The sequence below is a fragment of the Tauraco erythrolophus genome, chromosome 1, assembly GCF_009769465.1.
Source record: "Tauraco erythrolophus isolate bTauEry1 chromosome 1, bTauEry1.pri, whole genome shotgun sequence".
Lineage (NCBI taxonomy): Eukaryota > Metazoa > Chordata > Aves > Musophagiformes > Musophagidae > Tauraco > Tauraco erythrolophus.
The window spans coordinates 55,273,868-55,293,361 of NC_141465.1; the positions used below are offsets into that span (position 1 = coordinate 55,273,868).

Consider the following 19,494-nt stretch of genomic DNA (forward strand, 5'->3'; position numbering starts at 1 on the left):
TTAAATAAAATCATAGACTCATTTTTTTAAGATCACCAAGTCCCATGTTTACCTAGCACTAAACCGTGTCCCTAACCACCACATCTACACGTCTTTTAAATGCCTCCAGAAATGAGGACTCCACCACTTCCCTGGCCAGCCTGTTCCAATGTTTGACAACCCTTTTGATGAAGAAATTCTTCCTAATATCCAATCTAACCCCCTCCCAGCGCAACTTGAGGCCATTTCCTCTTGTCCTTCCACTCCTTACTTGGGAGAAGAGACCAACATCCACCTTGCTACAACCTCCTTTCAGGTCTCCCCTCAGCCTCATTTTCTCCAGATCAAACCATCCCAGTTCCCTCAGCCTATCCTCATAAGACACGTGCTTTCGACCCTTCACCAGCTTCATTGCTCTTCATTGGATGTGCTCTAGCACCTCAATGGCTTTCTTGTGGGGCAGGCCCAAAATTGAACACAGTATTTGAGGAACGGCCTCACCAGTGACAAATACAGGAGGACGGTCACTTCCCTAGTCCTGCTGGCCACAGGATGCTATTGGCCTTCTCGGCCACCTGGGCACACTACTGGCTCCTATTTGGCCAGCTGTTCACCAACACTTCCAGGTCCTTTTCTATTGGGCAGCTTTCCAGTCACTCTTTCCCAAGCCTGTAGCGTTGCATGGGGTTGCTGTGACTCAAGTGCAGAACCCAACACTTAGCCTTGTTGAACCTCATACAATTGTCCTTTACCTATTGATCCACCCTGTCATATCTCTCTGTAGAGCCTTCTTACCCTCAAGCAGACCAATACTCCTGCCCAACTTGGTGTTGTCTGCAAACTTACTGAGGGTGCACTAGATCCTCTTGTCCAGATCATTGATAAAGCTACTAAACAGAACTGACCTCTTATAATTGTGTGTGTCTAAGTGGTGTAGCCGGTTGCTAACCATTTGCCCTTGGGTTATGGGGGCTTCATTCTGCTCCCTGTCTTCTGTATCAGGGGGCTGGATACCTGGAGAACAACTGATTTTACTATTAAAGACAGACAAAGAAGGCATTAAGTAACAGCCTTTTCTTCATCTTTTTTCACTATGTTTCCTCCTGCATCTGATAAATGATGGAGATTATCCTTAGCTCTCCTTTTGTTGCTAATATATTTATAGAAACATTTTTAATTATTTTTTTATGGCAGTAACCAGATTAAGTTCTAGTTGGGCTTTGGCTCTTCTGATTTTCTCCCTGCATAACCTCATGACATCCTTGTAGTCCTTCTGCGTTGCCTGCCCCTTCTTCCACAGGTCATAAACTGTCCTTTTTTTCCTGAGTTCCAGAAAAACCTCTCTGTTCAGCCAGGCTTTTCTTCTTCCCTGAAGGCTCATCTTTCCATATGAGGACGTCCTGCTCCTGCATCTTTAGGATTTCCTTCTTGAAAAATGTCCAGCCTTGCTGGACTTCTTTGCCCTTCAGGACTGCCTCCCGAGGGACTCTGTCAACCAGGCTGCTAAACAGGCCAAAGTCTGCCCTCCAGAAGTCCAAGGTAGCAGTTCTGCGGACCTTCCTCTGGTACTGGCTATGAGAGTAGATCAGTTAAAAGGTACAAGACATGAATGCTGCAGCAACATTTACTTTGGTTTGATGGGCATTTAGATTCAGCTCATCTGTTTCGGTACATTGGCACCACATATCTTGAAATTTAGGCCCGGCTCAGATATTTTGGTTGAGCATGCATAAAAGCAGTGCTTATTTCCTCCTGTGACAGTGACTGAAGTGGATGTCTCTGTAAGGTGATAAATTTAGATTTCATTTTTCTTTGTAAGCAAGTTCATTTGGAAAGAATGGGGGGAATCCCACAGCAAATAATTGAGCATTCCTGTTCCTCATCTCCCCACGAGGCCCTCTTTGCTAAGGGGTTTGAACCGACATCCTTTAATGAGCCCTTAAGTTAACATGCTCCAGGTTCATTTGTATTCACTGGCTAGCACTGATCTGAGTTTTATTCTTTAAAAGGCAGCTTTCACCTTTAAAACACAATATTATATATGCACACATATCTAAAAATATATGTGCTTTATATAAATGTAAAGAATATAAATGGTTTATATGTGTGTATATATATGTATATAACATAATAGCATTAAAAAATCCATGGGATGCTAGAGAAATAGATTCAGGCCCTAAGGATATATTGAAAGGCTGAGTCTCATTTTCTGTACTAGTGCTGTTACGCTTAGGCTATTGTGCAAAAAGTCATTTCTGTTGCCTGCCTTCCTCATCCTCACTCTTACTAAGCTGCTGTAAGTGATTTTGAGGTCAACTGTTAAACCGTTGGGTTTTTTTTTGTCCTCTTAGTCATCATAGGTAACCATAGTCATGAATTTTTAAACTAGCTTTCACAGCAGTGAAAGCGTGAATGGAAGGAGGTGGCCAAGTCACAGAAGGCAAAGGCAGGGACTGGGAGAATAATGAATCACCCACTGTAGGAGAAGATCGGGTTCGAGACCATCTAAGGAACCTGAAGTTGCACAAGTCCATGGGACATGAGATGCATCCACAGGTCCTGCGGATGAGATGGCAGATGTGGCTGCTAAGCCGTTATCCATCCTATCTGAGAAGTCGTGGCAGTCCAGTGAAGTTCCCACTGACTGCAAGAGGAGAGGTTTCGCCTCCATTTTTAAAACTTCATCTCCTTGATAAACTAGAGATTATTTTAAAATTGCAATAAAATAGTTTTAATAAACTTAGAAGGTGTATAACATTCTGAAAAAATCAAGTTCCATGTTCAGTCATGAAGTCATAATCTTCCAACTTAAACTGTTTTCATGTGTAAGTAAGCAGTTGACAAGGTTGAGGTTTAGATACTGCATTGCTGCTTGCTCTAACCTAGGTAGATCTGCACTTCTGATTCTGACTCTGCAGTGATTTGAGCAGATCATACACGCCAGTTATGCACTGTGGTCTGATGCCGCTTGACCTGTAGATTTTCTGAATATGCATCAGCATATTTTTGTGACAGATCACAAATTGAGTAATCCAGTGGCTCTGTCATTCTTGTCACTCTATTTATATTTATTGTGACTGGCTTTTACACACTGTAAACAGTGCCAGTGGAGTTGACTGTGCTTTTTGTATAGAAGTGGTGTTGCTATAAAAATGACTAGAAGATGATATGTGGCTAGGGAATGAGTATCACTCATTCCCCATGAAATGTAGTGAGTGGATGGACAGTACGTTGCGCTGATAATGTCCATGTAAAAGATATATCAAGGGATGAGAGCTAGAAAGATGAAAGGTATTTTGAAAGGCAGAAGAGAATGAATCTGAGGTTATACATTTACTGCATATTGCAGGAACTAAGAAGTCTTGCTTTTCCTTCCTGCTGTTAGAACAGGCCATTGCCATGTGCATCCTGCTGTGTTCTTGGCTTGTATCCCTGATGAAAGCTAGCAGCTGGGACTGGTTTCACTCTCTGAAATGTATGTGTTTATTACCACTTGGGAAGCTATAGGGCATCCGGCTGCTCATGCAGTGAGGTGTGAGTCTCACCCAGATTATTTTTTTTAATGTCCACTATGTGTGGACATCTTGGACATGCTGGGGTGTTTAAGATACCAGTAGGTACCTGTAATTAGACACTTGAATTGAACTTCTAATTCCTCTTGCTTGTTTTATTTCATGGATGTGTTATAGTCGTGTTATAGTCATTACATTTAATTTCTTGTATCACAGATTTTCAGTTGTTTGAAATTATGATTCTTTGCTGTACTTAAACTCTGATCCATCAGTTGTGCTATGGTTTGTTTCTTATTACAATGGCAAAAAAGCTAGCCTACCTCGTATTTGTTATAAGCACTTTTTCTGAGATTCCTCCATTTCAATGGGAGTAAGAAATCTTGAAGTTGTATCGTTATTTAATATTTATTTTCTGCCATCTAATTATAAGGAGGACATATAGATTTTCCTTTGTCTTCAATCAAAAGGAGCATATGACCTTATCTGTTATACATGTATGCAGGAAGTGCAGCTTTGCCAGCAGTGGTCTCCTCAGATTCCGATTGCAGATTTTGCAGTGTGTGTGTGCTCCTGCGTGTGTACTGTTTTTCCTCAGATTTCAGTTTTCATTCATGTGCTGTAGTGAAACATGTCTATTTGAGCAAGTAAAATATCCATATCTATGCTTTTGTCATCCAATCATGGGAATTAAAATCATGTTGTTTTTCAAGAATTACAAATATGTAGAATGTTACAAGAGGTCGTGAATCTTCAGATGATGATATTTTCGTTGAGACCAAGTTGATATCCAGGTTCCAAATCCTATGTCTTCAGGCAGAGTGAAAGTGATCTCTTTGAAAGAAAAGTTGGAGGTTTTGTAAACCAGTTCTTCTAACAGATAGTTAATGAGGAGAGTGAAGGAAAGATGGCTTTCTGACATCCTGCTTGTGTAAGCATTTATGTTGCTTTAAACACTGGAGTAGTATGTGAGACTAACTCACATTTAAATTGAAATGTAAGCAGGGATCAGCTATGGTGTGTTGACCAGTTTTGGGGTTGATTTGGTTGGTTGGTTTGTGTTTTTTTTTTTTTCTCACCACTGAAAAAAATAAGTTCTAACACAGTACGAATAAGATAACAACTAACTATTTTAATAGATTTGACTCAAACTTGTTTGTGAGTGCTCTTCAGTTGGCAAACTGCAGCACTGCATACCAGATTATTTTAAGTCCACAATCTGGATGTTACTAAGCATTTATTTAAGAAGAAAAAGAAAATTCCATTTACAAGTCTGGTATGAGGTATTTAAAATGCATGAGGCTATTAAATTGAGTATCTTTAGCTATATAGTTGAGTCTTTCACTTTCAAATAGGTTAATATGTCATTATTGTAGAGACCTATAGGAAATTTTTCATGTTCTGTAATTATATTTTTTGATTCCTTGTTTTGTTTTATTTCTGCTTAGTTTGCTATGTATTACTTAATAGGATGAAGATGAATTTTCAGTTTTAATTTTAAACTTAGGGTAAGAATTTTATGTTCTTCACCTGGTGAGTCTGAGAGATATATATTTAAGAAAAATCAGTGTATCAGAAAAAAGGAAAGAGAAAACTGTAACATTTTAAATACCGTATTCTTAATTCACCTTCTCAGCACGCAGAGTACCACCTAGCAGTATCAAGCAAACTGAGGGATTTTTTCTTTTTTTTTTCCTGGTTTAGCCAGCTTAATACTTTTCAAAGCCTAGTTGCTTGTGTTTCAAGCAAGTTTGCACCTAGTTTGAAGGTGTGTAAAACACACCTTCCCTGTGTGTTTTATGGGTTTCCAGGATTACTCTTATCTTTTATCCCTAAGAGGTGTTGTTTAAGAAGCATTTATGACAGATGCTATTTTTTTCTTTCATTTTTAAGAGAAGAGGTTTTTGTGGGCCATTTGCTTCCCTGTTAAGCAGTCCAGACAAGTTCATTGGGTCTTTAGCTGATCTTTTGACTCAACGTCCTTTCTAGTTACTGAAGGGAAACATGGAGAAAAGTGCTCTGGCAGGTGGCCGAGCATGTCTCTGCACTGCTCTCTTCACGTGGTGGTAGGTGCGATGATGGGAAACGGCCCCTGTGTTTCTCATTTCATTTCAGACCGGAATCATCTGCTGATCTCAGGACAAGCAGACTACTGTGGTTAAGCAGCAAGCATTTGTCAGACTGCAGGAAAGATCTCAGAGTACATTGTAGTCATGGGCTCTGCTCTTTTTTCTTCAGTCTGTCTTCTCCATAATATCTATGTTAAAGCTTAAACTCTGTTGCATGTTTCTTATATATTCAGAAAGTGAGGCAATGTCTGCATGAATAATTTCACTATTTTATTATCCCTATGAGAAATATTTTTACATGTCAAAGGACATGTTGATAAGTGAAGTCCCTAATTTCTCTAAATAAATCTCATAAGAGCAACTACTTTCTTTCTTCGCTTTTGCCTTTCATTGCTGAAGTGATAATAGTAAACACACCTTTAGAGATACAGAAGGCAAAGACGTGCATGAGAAGGAAATTAAAGCATGGTTAACAGCAATAGCTGATGTTTCAAAGGAGACTACTTAAAAAAGATAGACTGGTAGAAAAGCCACTGTTCAAGATCTTTGCTGAAATGAAGCCAAGAGTTGAAAGGACTTTTCTTCCTCATTTTATTGTTAAATATTATTGACCTTCTTTTTCAAAGATATGTCTGGGGGAAAAGACAGAAAGGATTGTTTGTATTTAAAAAAAAAAATAGTTTGAAAACTAAAACCACCTTTGACGTAGAAGCTGATAGTTTCACTGGCAGAATTAACTCTTACCAGAAGCCTCCTGGAAATGCAAGTGGGTGTGTTCTGCTTGAGTAATCACATGTAAATGCAGAGGTGCCAGCAGCGCTATAATAATGAATGTAGTGTCTTTGAAGGCACTCTGAAGCTTCCGTTCAAAGGCATTCTTAAATAATTAAATATATTCTCTTTTTTTTTCAATTTACATAGAATATGTAATGCCATCCCTCAAGTACCAGATTTCCTTCGCTTCTTTTCTTTCTCATGCAAAGAATAGTCTTTTAATTAAGACACTGCTTGCTAACTTGTATAGTAAAGAAAGGTGATGAAAGAGCAGGTCCAGATAGTTCTTTGTCGTGACCCTCAGTAACATTTTCTTAACACAGAAGTGACAGCTTGATAACCTACGTATCTCTGAGGTCATCTTAGAAGTCTTGATTCCCCTCTGCAAATAAAGAGAGGCAATTTTGTCCACTTCAATATGCCCTCTGGCTCCTGGCAGTTCACTCTCTGACCATTTATGTGGTTCTCCTTCTAAGATTGGCTGCTCAGCTGGCTGTACATGTTTTTAATCTTTTTTTTTTTTTTTGTCAGATACCGAGCGTCTCTATACAGTAGTGTTCGAAGAGATCTGTGGGCGTTTTGGGAAGACCTATACCTGGGATGTGAAATCCTTAGTCATGGGTAAAAAAGCCATAGAAGGGGCACAGATTATTCGAGATGTTCTAGATCTTCCAATAACCAAAGAGGAGTTATTACATGAAAGTAAAATGATGCAGGAGAAGATATTCCCTACTGCTGAATTGATGCCAGGTATGTTTCTCTTCAGTATTTATAAACTGTTTCTGGAACTACGTAAATGCTAACCAGGGTAGAAGTTTTTAATCTGCCTTTCACAAAATAGTTTCTCTTACAGATTCAGTGTCATCAGTCTTGTTTTAGAAAGTTTTACTCAAATCTGCCTGTTATTTATCAGTAAAAGAGATATTTTACCTGTTAAAGGGTACTGAAAACTTTTTTTTCTTGTTTACTTGGAGAACAGCTTTTTTTTCTGTATGCTTTAAAAGCATAAAAAAGACTAGGTAAATGTGCATTAGTTCTGTTTTGTAAACCAAATATTATTTATTATTGTTGTTATCAGCTATGTAACTCAGCAAGTTAGTTTTCCCTGGCTATGAGCGTAGTCCAGCTTTGTTAAGCAGAAATACATTTTTAAATGTGCAGGCAAATGTATGAACCCATGAGTTCTTTCAGCTGGGATTCATCTCACCTAACCTGAACACTGAAACTTAAGCACAGCATCAGAGCCAGCTGTGTGTCAATGGAGAAGAAGGGTTTCTCAGGTTATCCTGAGATGGGTAAGTTTCATCAGCTTCTGAATATACATGTCTTTTAACCAGTGACTCTACAGGAGGCCCGGATGAGTAGCTTAAACTATATACCTAAGATAAGCAAGAGGATGAATCTTATCCATGGTGTGAACTCATACTTTTATATTCTAATACATTTATATCTGAAATGCTGAGAGAAAAATTCTCAGCCATACAAGACAAGCAATACCTAAAACTAGGATTACTGTTAACTTTTTGTTAAAAAAAAAAAAAAGAGAGAGGAGAGGGAGGAATAAAAAAAGTATTAAAAGCGAAATAACTACATATCACTATAACAAGTCTGTTACAATTTTTTCTCTTTGAATGTGTGCTTGTTTGTTCTGACAGTCTCTACAGAGCCTTAAAGATGTTTTAATTTTTAGATGCTTTTGTACACTTAGTTTCATAATGCATTCAGAGGATGAAAGTAAAGATATGTGGTATCTTAGGAATAAATAACAAGCAGCAAAAATAAAAGGTGTAATTTTTTAAGCATCTTAAAAATTTGAGTATTTTGTGCAGCCAACTTCTTTAGTTATCTCTCTGATGTCTTTTATATGGAAGATTTTTCAAATTGCATCTTTCTCACTTAGATATCCACCTAAAACTGTAAGCCTAGTTAAACTCTCCATGAAAACAAGAAAGATGGAGGGATGTGGTTTTCATTTTTCATGTCCAACTTCTGGGACTAACTTTGCATCTATATCTCTTGCAAGGCAAACAAAAAAGCCCTAGACTGGGCTAAGAAAAAGCCAGATGGACAAACCAGGTGAAATGTTAGGAGGCACGGAGAAGAGTCACTGTAATGTAACTACACAGGTAATAGATGCCATTAAGTGGATATTCTGTGCCTGCTGAGATTGTGATCATGTGGCTGAGCTGACTTGAACAAAGTTGCAGAGAAGTGCTGGAACAGATTAGCTGAAGGAAACGTGAAGTTTTGAACTCTTCCTGCCTTCAGAAAGTCAATTCTGGACTCACTGAAGCTGGGCTATTATAGCTGAAACAAGCACAATTCTTACTGTGACAAGCAAGTAAACATTTTTATCATTGCCAGAATTGCAAAGCTGATTGTCTCTTCAATCAACTAAATACATGTGATAAATTTCTTCAGGCTATTTTCTAAAGCAGAATTGATGTGAAGTTAAATACTTTATGCTCATTGGCCACTGTGGGGAGCAAAGGCAGCCTTGGTCACTGAAGTAATGAGTTCTGTACTTGGTAGCAGCATATGAGAAACAAGCTGAATTGCCATGAATTTTGAGGAAACCAGGTTGGTGTCAGCTAATAAGCTAGAAAGGAATGGCTCCAGCTACTTGCTATTTAGTTTCTTTAAGGACTGACCTATTCTTCAATCTGATAACCCAATTTTTTAATCTGATGCTTTTCTTCTTCCTTTTGCATCTTCTAAGGATATTTATTAATGTAATCTTTGTAGATTTATTCTACCGCTTCTTAATATTCTTTAATTAAGAATGGACTTCCTGCAGGTGTTGTGTAAGATGTAAGACTGTGGTGACATTTTGAGTTTACAATGTTCGCTGACTAAACTGGTCTTTCAGATACTTACAGGTTAATACAGGAAAGTTAAACAGTTAATTGTCATATTTATTAATGACATAAGATGACTGACATACTGTGTCTCTGGCCATCTTTTGACAGTTAATAAGCAGGTGAGGTTCTTTTTTTCAATTAGTTTCTACAGTTCTTCCAAAAAATAATATTCAAATTTGGTTTTGTAGAGACGAGTTCTAAATGATGACTAACAATGTTTGAAAAAGTGTGTCCAACAAAGCAGCACTTGTTTCTGGACATAGAATGAGCTATGCACATGTTTGTGCCAGCGATGATAACTGTTAATTCCCAAATCAAGTAATTGACAAGTATGTCAGTGATGGTTAAGGATGGTGTAGAAGTTGTGTGAATATACAATTGTCAAAGCAGTTCTTTGCCTGACAGACTATATCACAGCCATACCACTTAATGTACAACAGTTCTGAGACATTAGTGGTTGAAGACAGAATTTTGACTATTTCAATATGGCTGAACTGACTGACAGGCTTCAATACGTCAGGCTATGGTCAAAATACAGATTTCATCTGTGAAGAGCATATATCTGTTTCTAATATGGAATTTTCTGATAAATATTTGAGAGTTTTTCATGGTTAGATTTATTTTTAGTTTTGAAAGAATCTTAGGCAAGGCTAGTTTTGATTCAGTGGAGAAAAGAATTAATCCAGGACAACACTGACAAAATGACAGGGCTGCCACTTGTGCTGCTTTTCTAAATATTTCTGTCAGAATACAGACATTGTTATCTGCAAGCGTAAACACAGTAGGCTTTCTGTTTCTGCAAGTGCTGCACTGTGTTGCAAAAAAGTGGATCATAAGAAGAATAAGGAGTGACAAGTAGAACAAAAGAAAACCATGCATTTGTATGTTTACCTGTACATGTATAGGTGAGCTTTTGCTTAACATAAACCTAGAATATACACAGAGACAGAAAAACCCAACTCCAGGTTACACTGCTGCCAACAGTTAGTATAATCATGTCAGGGTTATGAAATTAATGCCATTCTTTCATAGCATTCTCTGTTTTTTGGCTCATCATCATCGCAAGCACAGATCCTTAAGGGCTGTGTGATTGTGTATACCTTTAAGAGATTTTCCATTCCTGGGTCATTTTCATGATAACTGGGATTTCTTTGTTGCAGCTCCTCTTCAACCAGTGCAGAATATGATGTGCAAACTATTTTTCGATTCAAGTACAGTTGACTGTCTCTTGCAGACATAAGGAGGTCATTTCATAGCTCAGTTTTAGTACCAAATGAAGCCAATCAGAAATCACAAAAAGAAGACAGATAAACAGTTCAAGTTCCAATGGCAGCTCACTCTAAAGTCGTATATATATTTTTCTTGAACAGTTCTATTCAACCAACAGTCTGCTTCACTTAGCTATTGTGTCCTTGATTCATGTTGTGCCCTTAACAGTTAAACAGACTTCCTACCATGTTATCTTTTCTTTTCTTTGCTATTATTGTTTTAATGGTAGGAAACTCTAGTGAGTCCGTGCTGGGCTCAGTGAGCCTGTAACCCCTAGAGATCAGTCAATTAGCTGCAAACTCGGAATGATGCTGTCTCTTTGGCTGATTTCAAACATTTGGCCTTTGCATTAAGTGCTAAAGGATTGCAACCCAAAAATGTTTTTACCAGGAAGTCAGCGACACGTTTGACAGAGGTTCTGAACTGTGTAAAATTTAGTACCTATATTTTTTCCATGGCTATGCATGTGTCAGTATGTTCAGACTAAAACAAGATTATCGATTTGGTGAACAGGGAGTCTCTGCTACCAGAAGGATCTTTGGTGATGTTTTAGAGAGTAATAAGGTGAGAAGATAGAATTCTTTGTTAATAGCCAATTACTTTCTAAACTGGGAAGTAAGTTATTAGTTTCTACCTCCACTTTTGTAGCTCAGTGAAAAGATAACATACCATTGCAGATAGCATTTTTTATATCTCAGAACAAAAAAGAAATAGGTGGATCTGAGAGTTACATTTCTATAGTCTCATCAGATTCATGGCAATTACACCAAGTGGTGGATAGCCTCACCTCTGTCACACTGTCACCTTCACAGCAGCGATGCTGACTTCACTTGAGGATTGAGAGCAAGGGTAGATAATGAATAGTGCTGTACTGATGGGCTTGCAACTGTTGTAGCACACCAGACTACATAAAAAATACTTTTTAATCAGTTTGCGACTTAAGTGAACAGACAGCTGCTTCTTGTTCTACATGACATTATTTATTATTTTTTTTTGTTGCATGCTTTTAGTCTTCAGAGGCTGCTGAAGTTTTTACTATTGATTCTATAGTAAAAACTTTTATGAACTTAAAGAATTATCATCTAATTGGCTAGAAGTCTAATCAACTTGAAAAAGCTCTGAGGGGTAATGTTAGCTTTTCTTTCATTAATGAAAGTGATGATATCTTGAAGAGCTTCAAGTTTGGTCTGATATCACATTCAGTGTCAGAACTGTAATGATTCTGAAAAAGAGGAGCAGTCTTTTCATATAGAGGCTATATTTATCCTTAAGGTTTCCGTTTGTGCACAACTGGACATAAATCATACAAGACATGCATAATGCATACACAGTTAATTTAAACAATGCATGGAGCACTCTGATTTCCTTTAGTCTTTTTCTCAGTGGTAAATCTTTTCTTCCAAATACACATTGAACACTCTCAGACAGCTTGTTTTGTGTAACGTTACAGCAAAACGAAGTGGACTTGAATATGGATCTCTAAAGAGCCTTGATTTCTGTGCCCCAGAGGTCAGGAGTCCTCTGTTCTCATGCTGTTAGTGTGAGTAGAAAGCTAACTGTATCTACGCGGCAGTGAATGAGGAGCAACACTTGTGATGGATGTATATTAAAAACTTCTTAGAGGGAGTGCTGACAGTCAGCAAAAAGAGTGTGGAGATGTATTTGGGCTCATAATTTGTGTGTGAGTTATGTGAAGAAAGCACTTGGTGACCATTATAGTTCTTCCAACAAAAATGTCAGTGCACAGGCCAAAAGTCTGTTGATCAAGACAGCATTCTCTAAAAAAGCCTGTAGCCATGTTGTTTCTTCTGCAGAACATGCTGCATCTCAGCTACAAGACTTAGCAAGTATAGTTATATTATGTTGTGGGTTAGGCCGCTCCAGCAACCAAACCACCCCCCCCCCCCCCCCCCCCCGAGTCGTTGACTCCCCCTCCCCCACCCCAGGAATGAGGGAGAGAATTAAAGGAGAAACGGGAAACCCGTGGGTTGAGATAAGAACAATTTAATACAGATGATTTAATACACAGGGTAGATGCTCACCACCCCCTCTTATCCGCAGCCCGTCTCGTCCCGAAGCTGCAATCCCGGATGAACGCGAGGCCCCGAAATAGAGAGGGGCAGAGAGAGAGAGAGAGAGAGTATTCCGAGAGTGGGAGTACTGGGAGAGAGAGAGAAAAAAGGCAATAGAGCAAAAGCGCAGCAAGCGCAAAAGAGCAAAAGCGGCGAAAGAGCCAAAGCACAAAAGCCCTTCTTCCTGGCTGTCCCTCACTTTTATACTGGGCATGACGCTGCATGATATGGAATACTAATTGGCCAGTTTGGCCCTCAGTCTTAAGTTCCACCACAAATCACAAGGGGAATCGTGTCCCCTTGTCCCGGCTATGCTCCCCCCTTATTCCACCGTGCTTCTGCACTCCGGCACACTGAAAAGTCCTTGGAATTTCACGTCCAACCACAAACATCAACTTGCTATCAGCATTCTTCTCAGAGCAAGCCTCTGAGTAAAACCAAAACACGGAGCTCTTCTAGCTGCTAAAAAGAAGAGCTAACTCTGTCCCAGCTAAAACCAGGACAATTAGCACTGGCTATATAGTGTAGATGAGCTCCAAAAGTGTGGTAGGGAAAGAGAAACAAAACATATACATACACTGGTGAAGAAAACGGGAAGCAGGTTAAAAGAGGTAGTAGATTAACAGACTGGTCAAATGTGATCCAAAAAGAATATTTTTTGGAAGAGAATAAGAAGCTCAGATTTAAAAAAAAAAAGTCCAAGAAAATTCAAGCATCTGTAGATAAAATAAAATAGACATAGGAAAAGTTTTAGTTTCCCATGAAATATAATTTTTTTTCTCCATTAAAAAGAACTTCGTGGCATATTTCAATACTCCACCCCATTTTTCAAAGCAGCACATATCAAAAAGTTTAGAAAGTCATTCCTTTGGCTTATAATTAAAATTGACAATAAATAAATGTGACTAATAGTACTCATGATTAATTTTTCAAATGAGAGTGACCTGTACAGTTTATTGAAGTAAGGAGAATTAAAATCTTTTCAACAATTAAATTAACGGGAGACCAAATTACATATTGTGATTACAAAATACAGACAAAAATAAGAACAGCACATGAATTTAACTGGATAAATGATCAAATAACCATTAACTTGCTGGGAAGGGCAATAAGACAATTGAGTAAGTGTCCTAAATAACTCGTTTTTTCTAAAGTATTTCTGTAGTCCCCAAAACTATGTCAAAGGATACACAGCAGTTGTGGATAGCAGTAATGTTACTATAATCATAATGATTTAAGGCCTATGTGAGAGAAGGTTTTAAATGAGAACTAATATCTTTCATTAAACTAACTGGACTGTGGAGAAGCTTTGAGGCATAGAAAGTCATCTTCGTATCAGTTTTGAAGTACCCATTTGCTATTCTGAGTGGGATTTTTTTTTGAGTTCACATATTTGCCTTCTGAAAAAGCAACTATGAAGAGGAAGACACAAAATAATCATTTGAAGTCTATCTAAACCTTTTCTCACTTCTATACATGTAGCCTTTAGCTTTCTGTAATAGTTTAGCTTGAACTTCCCCTTGACTGTGAAAATGAGCAGGCAGAATCTGTGGAAACTCCACAATATAACCTCATTTCATTGGCCTCTTGACGCTTGCATTTAATAAGTATAAGGAATATGCTGTATTTATGGTGTTTTGCTTGTTTTGTGGGGTTGTTTTTCATTATTTACTATCTTGAACTAAAGTAATCCTACATTATACTGTTTCTCTGATTATTAGATGTCCAGCACTGTAATTATTTGAATAAGGACAACACTCATTTGGAAGAGTATAAGGTGTTAATGTGTATGATGTGTGGTACACTGTGATGTTCATGAAACGATTTGCCACTGAAAATGCTACCGTTTGTTTATTTGAGGCATTCTCAGATAGGTAGGAGCTCCTGTAATGCAATTTTGAAGCTTAACTTTCATAAAAGCTAACTTGTAAATTTCAGGATACTAACTTCTTGTAGTCCTGTTTAAAATGTATGCTTTTACTTAAGAGAAGGCCTTATCTTCCTGCCGTTCATCTTTTTCTTACATAGCATGTGTTCATCTTTTTAGGATTGAAACACACATGAGAAAAGACAATGGGACTGTCTCTGTAGGCCTGGACATTTTTGTGACTTTGTTCCTGCACTCTGTGCTGGTGGTACACAAGCCAGCTGTATTCCTGAAGCCATAAGACTGTAGGACTTTGTCCGTGCTTATGAAACTATCAAACAGTGGATTTTTCAGGTTAAGGTACTGATAGAGCTTAGTGTGTAGTTGTCTACCTGATGGTGTAGTTATGCCTTCAACTGAATTGACTGTAAGCAGAAACATGAACACCAGACATCCTTCAACCGGTGCACAGAGGAAACTGAAATTGTGGTTCAGTGCTGAAACGGCATGAATAATCCTCCTTTCTGTCTTATATGTTTGCCCAGTTTATGATGGAGATCACTTTCTTTTCTATCTTGAAAAGCGTTCTTATAGTCTACTATAACATGTTCATAGAAATTTCACTTTAGGAAAAGAGAGAAATAAAAAATGCTTTGTAAGACAGAAGTTTTGGTTGGAGACTTAATATTAGAAGAAAATAGAAGAGCTCTATGTTATGTCGTTATTTGTCTGGAGGCATTTCACAAGAAATAGGTCTGAATCTGGAGTTCCAGAAGGGATGTAAGTTGAGTGTTCCTTTCAGTGGTAGACAAACACAACAAAAGAGATGGTACAGAAATTTGAAAGTATATCAAATAAAACATAGCAAAAATATATTTGTTCTTCACAGTTCTGAAGTATTCTGTAATTCCACAGAGCTCATGTTTGTATAAAGTTAAAAGGAAAAGAAATTCCCTTTGTTTTTCATCAATTTGAATTAGCTCTCAGGATTTATGTCTTGTTAATTTTCACTTCATAATGAATAATGCCATTTGATTATACAATGTGATAACTGAAAAAAAAATCATGTAGAGAACAGTGTTGTAATAGCATATAAATAATTAGATAGGGACTATCGTTAGATCATTTTAACTTAGCATTATTTGGTTTCTTGAACTATTACTGTACATGTTTGTATTAGTCAATTGAAAGGAAAATGTGACAGTTAGCCCAAGGGTTTTGTTGTTCGGTATAAGTCTTAATTTTAGTTTGTCAGTTGATCCAATGTATTAGTCACCGTGGTTTCAGCTGAATCTAAAGAGAATAAACAGCACATTGACCATCTAATGGAGAAATAATACTGCCTTTAAATAAAAATAATTTTATATGTGTGTATATATATATATAAAAAAAAGTTTTTCTGCAACTTTCAGAACAAAAGTGCTTATCTGTTCCTTTGAAATGTGTCTATGGTCTCAGAAGAAATAACGTCTTTCTGTTGGTTTAGTTACTTTTCTTTTTCTTTTCCCAATGTTGTTAATTTCGTAGACATTTGTGATTAATCAGGTTTTAAAGATGCTGACATTTAAAGTTGGTCTTTCTTCTTTTTTGGCTTCTGTAACTAAACTCAGCTTACAAAGCTTACAATTCTTTTCACCTATTTTTCTTTCCAGTCATCACTGGTGTTTAACTGTTACATTTAGAATATAGTAAGCTTTTGTGTTCTTTTGATCTTTCTTTATTTTTTGTTTTTAATTAAAGATGCTAAAAGAGAGAAAAAAAAACCAAACAAAAAAATCAAAACAAAACAAAACAAAAAAACTATGAACTCGCTGCATGTGGCTAAGCTTTCAGTAGGAGGGGTGGAGGATGGTCCCAGGAAACCTAGCAGATAGGTCTCACTGTGATGGATTGGCCTCGATCCCTTACATGGTAACTATAAGTAAGTTGGAAGTTAGTGAGTTCACAGGAATTTTCACCATACTTCTCCATAACCATTGAGTTTTTAATTAGTCGGTTTTGATGTAACTGAAGTTTCATTCGATTGAAAAATTTGTGTAGCTATAGGGGTTATAAGGCAAAGCGTATGCCAAGGGAAGTTTCTTACAGATCTTTAAAGCAGTTCCCCACTTTCCCTTCTGGTGACATTTTCTGTAAAAAAAAAAAAACACAAGAAAGATACTAAGAAGCATATTATCTTCCTAATGAAGAATTATATACTGAATTAGTACAATAATTGTGTCAGTAATTTGATGTAGTGGCAAAGTGTCAGAGCTGTACTGATGGTAATTGATGCAAACAAAAATTGATTTTCTTGATCTATTACTTTTACCAAGAAATAACAAACCTGGAATGAAAATATTTTTCAACTGCTACTGTCCTGAGCTATTTAAGTTGTGCTAGCTATTCTTCCATATGCAATTTAATTTTTTTCCATGCAGCTGATTTTTCCCTTGTGTTTTGTTTTCTAATCTATCTTCCTATGTTTACACATATATAAATAATATTTTTTTAATGTCATATTTTTATTAAAGTGCATTTTCTGAATAATTTAAATCTCTATTCTCTGGAGCTAATAGGGACAGCTACATTTTAGCTCCTTTGTAGTGAGGGAAACCAAAAAGAGGAGGTAAATACAAACACACACACACAAACATATTTACACAGCAAAATCATGACATGTGCTGGGGGAATAGAAGAGAGAACCCTGAAGAAATAACCTTTCTGTAACAGTGCTTTTCTGTGGCTGGCTACCTCAAATAGAAACGTAGACTAAACATATTCTGTGACAGATCAACTGAAGCTGTGATGCAGTGGGACTGAAGAAAATTAGCTATTTGAAAAGAGCACAGCTTTAGAGAAATCTAACTATATCATAGCAAGGGCATAGGAGATAGGAAAAGTCTTCTTACTTGTGTAATCTTTAAACTACTTCTTTATATTACTACACACGCAATATGCAAGCCTTGCTAAATATTGCAGATTATTTAGAATACATTCCTTTGAATGCGTTTTATTTTAAAAAAGGGACATTTAGGCTACTGCTTTATATTAAGAGATCTTAGTACTTCCATTAATTAATGTGGACTTGCTTCACATATTTCAGAATGAAGACATAATCTCTGGAATAAAAAGTTAACTTGTATGTAGCATCGTATTGGAATTCCAATGGAATTGAATACGAAAGGGCAGAGTAGCATCATTTGGGAAAAAAATGCACTTGCTTGTTATTAGTATAACTATTTAAGGGGGCATAGGAAGGCTTTTAAATGGGTGATGCAATGACATTAGAGGAGGAATAACACTTGTTATTTCTGTCCAGCTGGAAATCTAACATCACTGAAGTGCATGTATTTATAATGTAAAAGCTGTCTTCAAGTACAAGCATGGAGTTGGAAATGTCAGTTATTAATTGATTGATTAGATTCTAGAGAAGAGAGAAGAAATCTGCAGAGAGCCACATCTACAGATCGTATTTCCAGATACATGGGTTAGTTAATTCAGTAGTAATTATAACTTCTCGAAGTTGAGCATATGTCTATACTTGGGGAAAAATGTATTGTAGACAAGATTATTGTTTATAGAATTGTTAAAATGGAGCAATGGAGCAGAAAGCCTGGATCACCTGGGAAATGCAAATCAGAGATTCTGGGGTGGCAAAGGAAATAATTAAATGGACATGGGGAGTAGAAACGTTTTGAAGGAGTAGACATAAGTATGACAGTGAATCAGGAGGAGGGGAATAAGATTACTTTAGTATAGCCAGGCATGGAAGTAGGATAAGAATTCATGCAGTTGGAAGGTGCAAACAATGGATTGTTCTCAAATTGGTTCCAACAGCCAAAATGGAGACTTATCTACCTGTAACTAATATCCTTTGTGCTTCATGGTTTGGATTCATGCCAAGAAGCAGAGCTGCAATGATTTTACAGATATGGAGGGATTTTCTCTTGTGAATTGGTAAAAACCAGATGTCCACTCTTGTTCTCCATTAGACACTGGTAATTATTTTGTCTAGGAGAGGTATCCAGCATTTAGAATGCTTCAGCAATGAAGCATTGAAATCTCTGCATAGGAAACTCAAAACTTGCACTGAATAATGAAGAATGTTTCTCCTCTTACACAGACTGCTGTGTTTTCTCTGTTGCCTGCATTAACCTTCCCTAGAAGACTGGATCAGATTGAAGTTTCTACCTATTAGGCTTGAGGTGTTCATTACTCTGGGTTCACGGCATCAATTGATAAAGCTCTGGTATTAACAACTGTGACTGACAGCTCCCCTCCTCTGCCCAGGGTTACTTGCTTTAGTAACTGCAGAAGAGAGAAACTGAGCTCTCTTAAGGGCTGGTTTAAGCCAGTTGGATACCTGCTTCAGAAATTAAAACTATACCATTCAGTAAGAAGAGTATATTTCTTTGACTTTGATTTTTTTTTTTTTTTTCCCTAGGAGCATAACTCTGTATAAAAGAAAATGTTCTCCTGTGTGCTTTTCTCTCATTTACAGAGAGGTTGAAATAATAAACATACATAATGTTGGGGATGTTGCTTAATGAACTTCTAGTGAGTGCACTTATGCGATGTTGTTGAACCCATTTTTGACATCTTTTGAGAAAAGCGTCAACAGAACAAGTATATACCTTGAGGAATATTCCATGATTTTTGTGTGGAGAAGGAACATTTCAGATATAGCAAGAATTTTCCTCTACACTAACTGATTGAAATAGGTTGTTGTATTCAGTAAGACAACATTGTTGAAATAATGTTAAATGTATTGTAAGTAGGTATAAATATTAATACATATACCTATATATATGCATATATATAAAATAAAATGTATATATTTGTCTTGCAGGGGTTGATAAGCTGATCCGTCATTTGCACAAACACAGCATACCTATGGCTGTTGCCACCAGCTCAGCTGAAGTGACATTTAAGATGAAAACAGCCAGACACAAAGACTTCTTTGGTCTTTTTCATCATATTGTTTTGGGCGATGACCCAGAGGTGAAGTGTGGCAAGCCAGAGCCTGATGCATTTCTCATTTGTGCAAAGAGATTTCACCCTCCAGCACCTCCAGAGAAGGTAAGAAGGGAAGGAAACAAATTCACTGAAAAG

General features: G+C 37.3%; 1 protein-coding gene across 1 annotated transcript in view; it reads left to right on the plus strand.

Moving 5' to 3' along the window:
- Positions 1-19,494, plus strand: part of PUDP (pseudouridine 5'-phosphatase) — a 76,594-nt gene that overhangs the window by 19,286 nt on the left and 37,814 nt on the right. Inside the window, exons 2-3 of the mRNA XM_086615640.1 lie at positions 6,863-7,081; positions 19,232-19,461. Of these exons, the coding sequence (XP_086471766.1) occupies positions 6,863-7,081; positions 19,232-19,461 (449 nt within the window). The remainder of the gene's footprint in view (positions 1-6,862; positions 7,082-19,231; positions 19,462-19,494) is intronic.